Below are 13,369 nucleotides of genomic sequence, written 5' to 3'. Positions count from 1 at the left end.
ACACTTCCACAGCTCCTGCACTGATTACACTGCCACAGCTCCTGCACTCATTATACTTCCACAGCTCCTGCACTGATTACACTGACACAGCTCCTGCACTGATTACACTTCCACAGCTCCTGCACTGATTACACGGCCACAGCTCCTGCACTGATTACACGGCCACAGCTCCTGCACTGATTACACGGCCACAGCTCCTGCACTGATTACACGGCCACAGCTCCTGCACTGATTACACGGCCACAGCTCCTGCACTGATTACACGGCCACAGCTCCTGCACTCATTATACTTCCACAGCTCCTGCACTGATTACACTGACACAGCTCCTGCACTGATTACACTTCCACAGCTCCTGCACTGATTACACGGCCACAGCTCCTGCACTGATTACACGGCCACAGCTCCTGCACTGATTACACGGCCACAGCTCCTGCACTGATTACACGGCCACAGCTCCTGCACTGATTACACTTCCACAGCTCCTGCACTGATTACACTGCCACAGATCCTGCACTCATTATACTTCCACAGCTCCTGCACTGATTACACTGACACAGCTCCTGCACTGATTACACTTACACTGCCACAGCTCCTGCACTGATTACACTGCCACAGCTCCTGCACTCATTATACTTCCACAGCTCCTGCACTGATTACACTGACACAGCTCCTGCACTGATTACACTGACACAGCTCCTGCACTGATTACACTGACACAGCTCCTGCACTGATTACACTGACACAGCTCCTGCACTCATTATACTTCCACAGCTCCTGCACTGATTACACTGCCACAGCTCCTCCACTCATTATACTTCCACAGCTCCTGCACTGATTACTCTTCCACAGCTCCTGCACTGGTTACACTGACACAGCTCCTGCACTGGTTACACTGACACAGCTCCTGCACTGATTACACTGACACAGCTCCTGCACTGATTACACTGACACAGCTCCTGCACTCATTATACTTCCACAGCTCCTGCACTGATTACACTGCCACAGCTCCTCCACTCATTATACTTCCACAGCTCCTGCACTGATTACTCTTCCACAGCTCCTGCACTGGTTACACTGACACAGCTCCTGCACTGATTACACTGACACAGCTCCTGCACTGGTTACACTGACACAGCTCCTGCACTGATTACACTGACACAGCTCCTGCACTGGTTACACTGACACAGCTCCTGCACTGATTACACTGCCACAGCTCCTCCACTCATTATACTTCCACAGCTCCTGCACTGATTACTCTTCCACAGCTCCTGCACTGGTTACACTGACACAGCTCCTGCACTGATTACACTGCCACAGCTCCTGCACTGATTACACTGCCACAGCTCCTCCACTCATTATACTTCCACAGCTCCTGCACTGGTCCCACGACCAAAGCTCCTGCACTATAAACATGGGAGCACTGTGGTTCCAGCACGTGACAGAACGTTTTGGAACGAAGGGCGTGGCACGTGGCTTCAGAAAACGAGTCAGGGCGTGGCCCGGTGTAGTGGGCGGGGTGTCATAGCGCAGAGGGCGGGATTACACTCCCTAGTCTCTTGCCTTTCCCTGGGCGGGGCTGGAGGTCTTGGGGAGTCCTTCGCACGGTGGGCGGGGCACTCTGCGGTTGGAGCCGCCACAGTTGACGCGGTTACGTCGTGTTTTTGCGCGGCTCCGCCCCTCCCGGTCGCTCACTCAGTCTGTCAGTCGGTAGAGGCTCGTCTGGGTCTGTTCAGTCAGTGAGCGCTTCGGGCAGCAGGGTTTTTCTTTCCCCTCAGTTTGTGTCAGGCCGCAGGGCTTCGGTTCTTACCATGCCGGACCGCAGACTTTTCGAGCGGCTCCCCAGCGACGTGAGGCCCGTCAACTATGGGCTGTGTCTCAAGCCCGATCTCATAGACTTCACCTTCGAGGGGAAACTGGAGGCTGCCGTGGAGGTAAAAGCTGCCAGGGATGACGTGGGGGGCCGCACGCATGCGCTAGGGATGGATGTGTGTGTATATAGGGATGGATGTGTGTTTTCTGTATACAGGTACATCAGTCTGTTATCAGCTTGTGAGGAGGAGGGCTGGAATACAGCTGTGGGGTCCCAGACAATGATCTGTGTGGGATCTCCTGGAGGTCACCTCACTAGATGGGGGTATATATATATATATATGCTGTACTCTTCCCCCCCCCCCCCCCCTCCTCGCAGTGAATCATGGGTTACTCATGGACTTTACACAGCAGAAGTTGTAGGACAAGGAGTGACCGAGTCTCCACATGGAGCGTTATGCATTGCGTCCCATATAATCAGTGCAGCTCCTCTCTCCTTATAGTGTGAATTGTGGCTGCCCCCAGCAGACTGATGCCCCAGTAATTGGCCGGTCAGACACCTGTACTCATAGGCCGTGGCTTCTTCCCAATATTAGGACATTTCATGTTGATCATTTATCGCCCTCTACATACAGGTCTAGTCGTAATGGTGACTGTTCTCTGCTGAAGCATCCTAAATCCTAGATCTAAAGTGCCTGATTCAGAGGCAGCGTGACCCAGAGCCTGGCAGCTATGTCTTAGGCCTCATTCACATGTGCTGGATACTGATGCCGTGTGTGCGTTTTTACGATCAGTGTGTCCTCAGTGTTTTTACGTATGAATAAATTACTATGCTTCTCTCTTTGCAATGTTGTATATGGATGTCCGTCGTGCTGTGTCCATGTTTTTCACAGACCCATATATTTTGTCCTTTTCATGCATTCTGCCGGTAAAACATAGACTTGAGAATAACACCATAGATTATAATGAGTACATGTTGTATCCCTGAAAAACAAAAAAACAAACAAAACGGGTGCGACACAGACATGTGAATGAGGCCTTACTCTGAGGCTGAGTGCAGACGTACTTTTTGGCCCTGCGGATTTTTCCGCGCAGAATGGAAGAAATCTGCAGGTCAAATGACCTGCATTTTTCCTGCAGATTTCTTCCATTTTTCATGCGGTTTTCTTGCGGTTTTTGTGCGGCTTTCCACTGCAGTTTTCCCCCTGCGGATTTGGTGACAGGGGAGATGGAAAACCTCACAAAAGAAGTAACATGCTGCGGATTTTGTACCACGGAAAAATCCGCAGCGTCTGCACAGCGGTTTTTTTATTCATTGATTTTAAGGCTACTGTACATCACAATGCGGATATGCAACGTTTCTGCGCGGTAAAATCCACTGTGGATCCGCTGCAAATCTGCATCGTGTGCACACAGCCTGAAGTTCTGACTGGGGAACATAGGAAGGTACTGGACTAGTCCAGCCCCATCCAGGTGATTGATGTGTCTATGTACACACATAGGAGAGACCTGTTTATTACCTGGAGCAGTGTGGGAGAAGCAGTCTTTGGACCACATTAGTCCAGTCACGTCTCTCCCTAGTCTTCCCGGCTGAATGTAATAACTAGTTCTCTTTTAAGCGATTTTTCCAGGATAAACTTATTTTTGAGCCAAGGCTTGTGATAGTATGAAATAACCATCAGAGCAGTTAAAGGGGTTGTCCCCTTTCCCAAAATGTTCACCCCAGCTGCTGTTTGTTATAACCTAAAAACAGCTCTTTACTCCCCATCACCAGGTCCAGCGCTGGAGTTGTTCCTGCTGTCTGCTATTGGCTGCATGACCCATGTCGCTTCGACAGTGGCATCCAATCAGTGAGTTCAGTGCTACTGAAAGGAGGCGTCCTGTCTACACACAGAGCACCAAGCTCACTGATTGGCTGTTGCTGTGTTGTCGATGTGACATCAGTGCCACAGCGAATACCAAACACCGGGACTGGGTCCTGGACCTGAGGATGGTGAGCACAGGAAACTTGTTATTTTATAACAACATGCAGCCAGGGACAAACATTTTCTGAAATTGGACAACCCCCTAAATCACCCCCCCCCCCGTGTGCAGCTCCACTTCTCCTTCACTGCTCCCTGTGATTGTTTACAGGCTGCAGTGGTGATCTATTTACTAGAGTGCTGGTAACCACTGCAGTCAGTCACTGAGCTCATGGTGGAGAGGCAGTGCTGGACAAAGGGGATATGAGTAGCAGCTTTGTTTTTTATTCCATTTATATACACAACTTTGCCTAAATAAATGATATTTCCAGGATAAACTTTTTAACATTCACCTACCTAATTGCACTCATATTGGAATCTGTTTATCCTTCTACTTGTCTCCATCCACCACTGATTATACCAGAGAAACACAGTATTGGGTCTATTAAAATCCATCACATCTAATTCTTATGTAATGACGGTGTTGATTTGGATCCCAATGACATTATCTTATTTGTATAAGCAGCTGTGATTTGGTCTCTGTTTTGCTCCTATTAATCATAGAATCGTAGAGTTGGAAGGGACCTCCTGGGCCATCTGGTCCAACCCCCTGCTCAAAGCAGGATTCGCTAAATCATCCCAGTCAGATGTCTGTCCAGCCTCTGTTTGAAGACTTCCAGTGAAGGAGAACTCACCACTTCTCGTGGCAGCCTGTTCCACTCATTGATCACTCTGTCAAAAAGTTTTTTGTAATATCTAATCTGTGTCTCCTCCCATTCAGTTTCATCCTATTGCTTCTAGTATTTCCTTGTGCAAATGAGAATAAAGATGATCCTTCTACAATGTGACAGCCCTTTAGATATTTGTAGACAGCTATTAAGTCTCCTCTCAGTCTTCTCTTTTGCAAACTAAACATTCCCAAATCCTGTAACCTTTCCTCATAAGACAGGGTTTGCAGACCGGTCACCATTCTGGTCGCTCTTTTCTGAACTTGCTCCAGTATGTTGTTGTCTTTTTTTAAAATGTGGTGCCCAAAACTGGACACAATATTCCAGATGAGGTCTAACCAAAGAGGAGTAGAGGGCAATAATGACTTCATGTGATCTAGACTGTATACATCCTAGAATTGCATTTGCCTTTTTTGCTGCTGCATCACACTGTTGACTCATATTCAGTCTGTGATCTATTAGTATACCCAAGTCTTTTTCACATATGCTGTTGCTTAGCCTTATTCCTCCCATTCTGTATATGCTTTTTTCATTTTTATTTCCCAGATGTAGTACTTTGCATTTTTCCCTGTTAAAAAACATTCTGTTAGTTGCTGCCTACTGCTCCAGTTTATTTATATCTTTTTGAATCCTCTCTCTCTTCTCTAGTATTAGCTATCCCTCCTAGCTTTGTGTCATCAGCAAATTTAATCAGTTTACCCTCAATTCCTTCATCTAAATCGTTGATAAAGATGTTGAACAATATAGGGCCCAGGACAGAGCCCTGTGGTACCCCACTTGAGACATTCTTCCAGCTGGATGTGCAGCCATTTATGACCACTCTTTGGGTCCGATCACTAAGCCAGTTATGAATCCACCTAACAGTTGCCTTGTCCATTCCATACTTAGTCATTTTTTCAATAAGGATTTTATGAGATAATTTGTCAATTGCTTTGCTGAAGTCAAGGTATACTATATCTACAGCATTTCCTTGATCTACCCAATCAGTGATTCTGTCATAGAAGGAAATTAAGTTAGTCTGACATGACTTATTAGTTACAAACCCATGCTGACTCTGTTTAATCACTTCATTCTTATCCAGGTACTGACATACATGTTGTTTAATAATTTGTTCAAAGCCCTTTCCTGGTATAGAAGTCAGACTCACCAGCCTATAGTTGCCTGGGTCCACCTTCTTCCCCTTTTTGAAGATAGGAACAACATTTGCTCTTCTCCACTCTTCTGGGACTTCTCCTGTTCTCCAAGAATTTTCAAAGATTATTGAGAGGGGTTCAATAATTTCTTCTGCTATCTCCTTCCTTAGGCTAGATTTAAAGGGGTATTTCCATTTCTGACGATTATGGCATGTCTACATTGTATACCATCACTGTCTGATACTTGGGGGTCCCACTTTTGGGACATGCATCTGTATGAGTTGGGCCCAGTCCCATACTGTCTCGAATAGAGGTGGCCGCACGTCCTTGCCTCTCACCGATAATTTGTATGGGAGTTCCAAAAGTTGCTGTGGTGTAATGAGAGTAACTCATTGTCCTCTTTTTCTGATTATATCTCTCTCCCATCATTGTATTGCACAAGCTCCCATGTCACTCATGACATCACCTCTCAGGTATCATAAATTGTGGGCGCCATAGAAATATGTGGGTATTTATGCATGGAGCCATAGTATACGGCTTGTGCAGGAGCCCAAAGAATAATAAGAATCGTAGAACAGTACCTAGCAGTATGTTTTGTACAGGACCAACATGGCTTGTGCATTTATCTTCCAGTGGAGACACTTCGGCTCCATTATTTCTTGTCCAGATTTCACACATTTTTATACTATTTACTTTTTTGTCCACGTGGTCATAATAGTAGGGTGTGTTAGGAAACTCGGAGATGTGGCGCTCTGGAAATGTTGTGGCATGGGCAGTGTGACAAGAAGTGTCTGCTGTTGTCCAAGAGTATAACTGGCCGTTCAGCATGTTCCAGCCAATCATAGCTATGTCTTTGTAGTCTCAGACCTCATGGCATAGTTTCTTCATAGCAGTATGTGCACTCTGACTGATTTCTGTTATTTTGCATAGTTTGACATATGAAAAGGTAATGATCAAAGGTAACATCAGTCCCAACCTACTGTGATCAGTCTGGGCAAAATTGTGGCCAGCTATGGAGTACAGGGAAGACGGCTCTGCTTTGGTCCTCATTCCAACATCCAGTTTTCACATATAGATCTCGTACCTATTATAGCTTATGTGGCTGGCCACATGTGGTTTATTACAGATCATGGCCCCGATTCATCAAGATCAGCATTGCTCTTGTCAGTGTTGATGAGGGGCATGTTGGAGTGAGATTTGCGAGATTCAAGAAGAAGCACCCGCAGGTGTCACCATGTCTCACCCATTTTGTTTTAGCTGGGCCAAACTAGTATGAAAACGCCATTTGTCACAAAGTTTTTACATGACTCCGTGTTGCGTAAACATTTTGCAACCTTTCAAAGTGCTTAATTTCCGATTTCTGGTGTGATCGTTTTGAGGAATAGGAGTCTATGCGTCTGAGAAAAAAAATCAAAACCTGAAAACTTAGGGGTACTTCACACTTAGCGAGAACGCAGATGCGTCACCGATTTTGTGACGCAATAGCAATCTCGTCAGCGATCTCGCTGTGTGTGGCACGCATCAGCAACTGGCCCCCCCACCGGGTATCGCTGATCGTACAGGAATGTCCTGGGCCATTTTTTGATCGTTGGTCTCCCGCTGGCCAGCACGCATCGCTGTGTGTGGCAGCGGGAGACCAGTGAGCTCCCAGCACTATAAGCAGACGCTGGGAACTGGTATCCAGGGTAAACAGCGGGTAACTAAGCGCGCAGCGCTTAGTTACCCGCTGTGTACACTGGATACCAGCTCCCAGCGCGAGCACGCTGGTATCCAGGGTACACAGCGGGTAACTAAGCACTGCGCACGCTTAGTTACCCACTGTTTACCCTGGATACCAGCGTGCTCGCTGGTCCTGATCGCTGGTGAGTCTGCCTGTTTGACAGCTCACCAGCGATCATGTAGCGACGCACCAGCGATCCTGACCAGGTCGCATCGTTGTCGGGATCGCTGGTGCGTCGCTAAGTGAGATGGGACCCTTAGACATGTGCATTCTTGATCTAAGTCAAATCACAGAGTCTTTGAGAAAAAAGCCTGTCAGCACACAGATGTCATCCTTGTGTCATGTTGGGTACTGTCCCTTCTTACTGGTTTAAGGCCTCATTAAGACATCAGTGATTTTACACGTTCGCAGAAAAAAATGGTGTGCGTATCATCAGTGTTTCGTTTGTGTCAGTTTTTACCATCAGTATTTCATAAGTAGTTTGCACATGTCAAAAAAAGAATTAAATGACCAAAATGTCTATCTTTCCAACATTAAAGGGGTTGTCTGGACTTGGGGTACAAAACTGCTGCCACTCTGACTTCATACTTATGAATCACACTCACTGCACACTGGGAGCAGGCAGTAACGTGACTGCAAGTGGATGATTCATATACTTCCGGCCACATTCAGACTAGACATGTCCGGCCTTTCCTATCGGACTTGCATTGAGCGAGGCTTCGCACATCTAGTCTGCATGTGACCGCATGTATGCAAATCACATGCTCACATTTACGCGCCTGTTGGCACCGATGAGTTCTCATAATGTGTAGTGTATGTGATGTGAGGTCTCACAAGCCTGCTGTCAAAGACTTCTGGATAGGACCTGAAGCTTCGGATTTTTTTTTTCATTTGCATACACAAAAAATAGGTCCACGTGATGGTGACACTACCAGACTAACTAAACTAATGAAAACTGGATTCAGAATGCTGCAGTATTGCCCCAAATAGGCTATGTGATAAAATATCTTGTCACTCACCTGATACATGCCCTTTGCTCCAGCAACACCGCCTCGGTGGGCCCAGCTTGTAGTAATAATAATAAATTTTATTGCTATAGCGCCAACATATTCCGCAGCACTTTACATTATAGAGGGGACTTGTACAGACAATAGACATTACAGCATACCAATAAACACATAGATCAAAACAGATACCAAGGGGAATGAGGGCCCTGCTCGCAAGCTTACAATCTATAAGGAAAAAGGGGAGACACGAAAGGTGGATGGTAACAATTGCTTTCGTTGTTTGGACCAGCCATAATCTAGGAAATCAGGTGTTCATGTAATGCTGCATAAAGCGGTTATCAGCCTAAGTATGTAACAATACAGACACAGAGGGCTGTTAAATGCATAAAGCATGTGAGAACATGATGCAAGGAATCTAGTTATGATAAAAATTTGGAATGGGTCACACAGGGATAGTTAGGTTATTGCGTTGAGGCGGTAGGCCAGTCTGAACAAATGTGTTTTTAGGGCATGCTTAAAACTGTGGGGATTGGGGATTAATCGTATTAACCTCAGTAGTGCATTCCAAAGAATTGGTGCAGCACGTGAAAAGTCTTGGAGACGGGAGTGGGAGGTTCTAATTGAGGATGTTAACCTCGGGTCATTAGCAGAACGGAGGGCACGGGTAGGGTGGTAGACCGAGATGAAGGAGATGTATGGTGATGCTGAGCTATGAAGTGCTTTGTGGGTGAGGGCAATAAGTTTGTACTGGATTCTGGAGTGGATGGGTAACCAGTGTAATGACTGGCACAAGGTAGAGGAATCAGTGTAACGATTGGTTAGGGAATATGATCCTGGCTGCAGCATTCAAGACAGAATGAAGAGGGGAGAGTTTGGTAAGCGGGAGACCTATTACTAGAGAGTTACAATAGTGCAGACAACAGTGAATAAGAGAAACATTAAAAGTTTTTGCAGAGTTGAAAGTAAGAAAAGGTCGAATCTTAGAAATGTTTTTGAGGTGCAGACAACAACAGCGAGCCAGTGATCGGATGTGTGGGGTGAATGAAAGCTCGGAATCAAGTATGACCCCATGACAGCGGTAATGTTGCTGGGGAGTAATGGTGGAACCACACACGGAAATGGCAATGTCGGGCATAGGTAGGTTAGTAGAGAGAGGAAACACGAGAAGTTCCGTTATTGTCAGGTTCAGTTTCGGATAGGAGGAGGACATGGTGTTAGAGACAGCGTTAAGACAATCACTGGTGTTTTCTAAAAAGGCAGGTGTGATATCAGGAGAAGTGTATAATTGGGTGTCATCAGCATAGAGATGGTACTGGAAACCAAATCTACTGATTGTATACTGCCCCTATTGGACAAACAAAGAGAAGAGGAGGGGGCCTAGGACTGATTCTTGAGGAACCCCAACAGTAAGGGGAAGATGAGAGGAGGAAGAACCAGGAGAGAACAGTGTCCTTGAGGCTGATGGAGTGGAGCATAGTGAGGAGGAACTGATGAGCCACAGTGTCGAATGCTGCGGAGAGATCCAAGAGAATTAGCATGGAGTAGTGACCATTAGATTTAGCTGTTAGTAGATCATTAGAGACTTTAGTGATGGCAGTTTCAGTAGAGTGTAAAGATCGGAAACCGGATTGTAGAGGGTCAAGAAGAGAGTTATCTGAGAGATAGCGGATAAGACGAGCGTGGAGCAGGCGTTCCAGGAGTTTAGAGATGAAGGGAAGATTAGAGACAGGTCTATAGTTAGCGGCACAGTTTTGGTCGAGGGGTGGTTTTTTTTAAGTAATGGATGTATGATGGCATGCTTAAATGAGGAGGGAAAGATACCGGAAGAGAGAGAGAGGTTGAATATTTTTGTTTGGTAAGTGGTGACAGCAGGGGAAAGGGACTGGAGGGGATGTGACGGAATGGGGTCACTGGTGCAAGTGGTATGGCGAGAAGATGCAAGGAGCCTGATTACTTCTCCTCTGATTGGTTCAAAATCAGAGCGTGAGCTAGATACAGTGGGATAGAATCATAGAATGGTAAGGGACCTCCTAGGCCATCTGGTCCAACCCCCTGCTCAAAGCAGGATTCACTAAGTCAGTGGTTCCCAAACTCCAGTCCTTGCGGACCCCAACAGGTCATGTTTTCAGGATTTACATGGTGTTACACATGTGAGAGAATTCCTGATGCCTTGATGATACTTCCAGCACCTGTGAAATACTAAGGAAATCCTGAAAAGATGACATGTTGGGGTTCGTGAGGACTGGAGTTTGGGAAACACTGCACTAAATCATCCCAGACAGATATCTGTCCAGCCTCTGTTTGAAGACTTCTATTGAAGGAGAACTCACCACCTCTCGTGGCAGCCTGTGCACTCATTGATCAACCTAATTGTCAAAAAAAATGTGGTGCCCAAAACTGGACTCTGTATTCCAGATGAGGTCTGACCAAAGAGGAGTAGAGGGCGGAAATGACTTCACGTGAACTAGACTGTATGCTTCTGTTAATACATCCTGGAATTGTATTTGCTTTTTTTGCTGCTGCAACACACTGGGAGGACAGTGCATGGTATGAGGGGATTGGGAGATAATTTCCTGTCGGATATGGTCAAATTTTTCTTTGAAATAATTGGCCAGATCGTCAGCGCGGATATCTGTGGATCGAGCCTGCACTCTTGGGTTGAGTAGGGAATGAAAAGTGTCAGAGACGTTTCGGGTTATTGGATAGTGAGGTGATGAGGGTGTTGAAATAGGTTTGTTTGGAGAGGTGAAGGGGAGTGATGTATGTTTTAAGCATAAACTTATAATGGATGAAATCTTCGGGTAAATTGGATTTTCTCCACAGATGTTCGGCGCATCTGGAGCACCGCTGCAGGAAACGTATTTGCAGCGTGTGCCACGGTTGTCGCTGTCTGTGCCTAGTTGTTCTATGTATAGGAGGTGCAATTTCATCCAGGGCACTTTGAATTCTTTTATTGTAATGCTTCAGTGGAGAATAGGGGCCAGTGGTGACTGCAAGTTCTTCATAAGTTTCTGGGTGTTAATGGCCTGTATGTTTCTATAAGTTTGGAAAGTGGGGATGGCAGTTCTTGATAGAGAATGAAAGAAGGTTGTGGTCAGAGAGCAGGAGAGGGGAGTTTGTGAAATCATCACTGAGCAGAGCTGGGAGAAGACTCAAGTCGAGGGAATTTCCATCTTCATGCGTAGGAGAGTTAGTAAGCTGCGAATGGCCAAACGAGGAGGTTACAGATAAAAGGTGAGTAGCAGATGGGGAGAGGGTCAAAACAGTGGGTATGTTGAAATCACCCATGATGAGGGTGGGGATGTCACAGGAAAAAAAATGTGCAAACCAGGTGGCAAAGTGATCCAGGATGGGAGGGGCCCGGAGGACGATACACCACTGCCACTTGCATGGAGAAGGGGTTGTAGAGCCTGACAGCATGGACATCGAAAGAAGGGAAGACAAGTGAGGGATAACCTGAAAGGTACATTTGGGTGATAGGAGCAGGCCAACGCCTCCACCTGCTCTGTTTCACAATCTTGGGGTATGAGAAAAGTGTAGTCAACCATATGAGAGAGCACCAGCAGCGGTGGTGTCTGACTGCTGTATCCAGGTTTCAGTAAGGGCCAGAAGGTTAAGAGAATCAGAAATGAAGTTATGGATGAAGGGGAGTTTATTACACACTGAGCGAGAATTCCAAAGGGCACAATTAAAAGAGATAGAAGGCATGCAGGGAATATTAATAAGATTAGAGATTTTTCTGAGTGTAGCATTTGGGGGGTTTGACTTGCTATAACATGGGGACTGGGGTTGGGAGAGATCTCCTGCGACTAGGAGAAGGTTAGAAAGAGTGAGCAGATGGTTATGATGCAGACACATGTCCTGTATCCATATACACTGTGTGCAGAATTATGAGGCAAATGAGTATTTTGATCACATCATCCTTTTTATACATGTTGTCCTACTCCAAGCTGTATAGGCTTTAAAGCCAACTGCCAATTATGTAAATCAGGTGATTTGCATCTCTGTAATGAGGAGGGGTGTGGTCTAATGACATCAACACCCTATATAAGGTGTGCTTAATTATTAGGCAACTTCCTTTCCTTTGGCAAAATGGGTCAGAAGAGATATTTGACGGACTCTGAAAAGTCAAAAATTGTGAGATGTCTTCCAGAGGGATGCAGCAGTCTTGAAATTGCCAAACTTTTGAAGCGTGATCACCGAACAATCTAGCATTTCATGGCAAATATCCAACAGGGTTGCAAGAAGTGTGTTGATAAAAAAGGCGCAAAATAACTGCCCGTGAATTGAGGAAAATCAAGCGTGAAGCTGCCAAGATGCCATCTGTCACCAGTTTTGCCATATTTCAGAGCTGCAACGGTACTGGAGTATCAAAAAGCACAAGGTGTGCCATATTCAGGGACATGGTCAAGGTAAGGAAGGGCTGAAAAATGACCACCTTTCAACAAGAAACATAAGATAAAACGTCAAGACTGGGCCAAGAAATATCTTAAGACTGATTTTTCTAAGGTTTTATGGACTGATGAAATGAGAGTGACTGTTGGTGGGCCAGATGGATGGATCCGTAAAGGGCAGACAGCTCCACTCCGACTCAGACGCCAGCAAGGTGGAGGTGGGGTACTGGTATGGGCTGGTATTATCAAAGATGAACTTGTGGGACCTTTTCGGGTTGAGGATGGAGTGAAGCTCAACTCCCAGACATACTGCCAGTTTCTGGAAGACACCTTCTTCAAGAGTGGTACAGGAAGAAGTCGGCATCGTTCAAGAAAAACATGATTTTCATGCAGGACAATGCTCCATCACATGCATCCAAATACTCCACAGCGTGGCTGCCCAGTAAAGGTCTAAAAGAAGAAAAAAATGACATGGCCCCCTTGTTCACCTGATCTGAACCCCATAGAGAACCTGTGGTCCCTCATAATAAAATGTGAGATCTACAGGGAGGGAAAACAGTACACCTCTCGGAACAGTGTCAGGGAGGCTGTGGTGGCTGCTGCACGCAATGTTGAT

General features: G+C 46.1%; 1 protein-coding gene across 1 annotated transcript in view; it reads left to right on the top strand.

The window, feature by feature from the left end:
- The first annotated feature begins 1,617 nt into the window (after positions 1-1,617).
- The window catches only part of NPEPPS (aminopeptidase puromycin sensitive), a 95,641-nt gene continuing 83,889 nt past the window's right edge, over positions 1,618-13,369 (top strand). The window contains exon 1 of the mRNA XM_073572477.1: positions 1,618-1,932. Coding sequence (XP_073428578.1) covers positions 1,810-1,932 — 123 coding nt within the window. The 5' untranslated portion in view covers positions 1,618-1,809. The remainder of the gene's footprint in view (positions 1,933-13,369) is intronic.

Source organism: Dendrobates tinctorius, unplaced genomic scaffold, assembly GCF_039654945.1.
Source record: "Dendrobates tinctorius isolate UK_male_01 unplaced genomic scaffold, ASM3965494v1 ptg000032l, whole genome shotgun sequence".
Lineage (NCBI taxonomy): Eukaryota > Metazoa > Chordata > Amphibia > Anura > Dendrobatidae > Dendrobates > Dendrobates tinctorius.
This window is presented reverse-complemented; position numbering and strand designations above follow the sequence as displayed.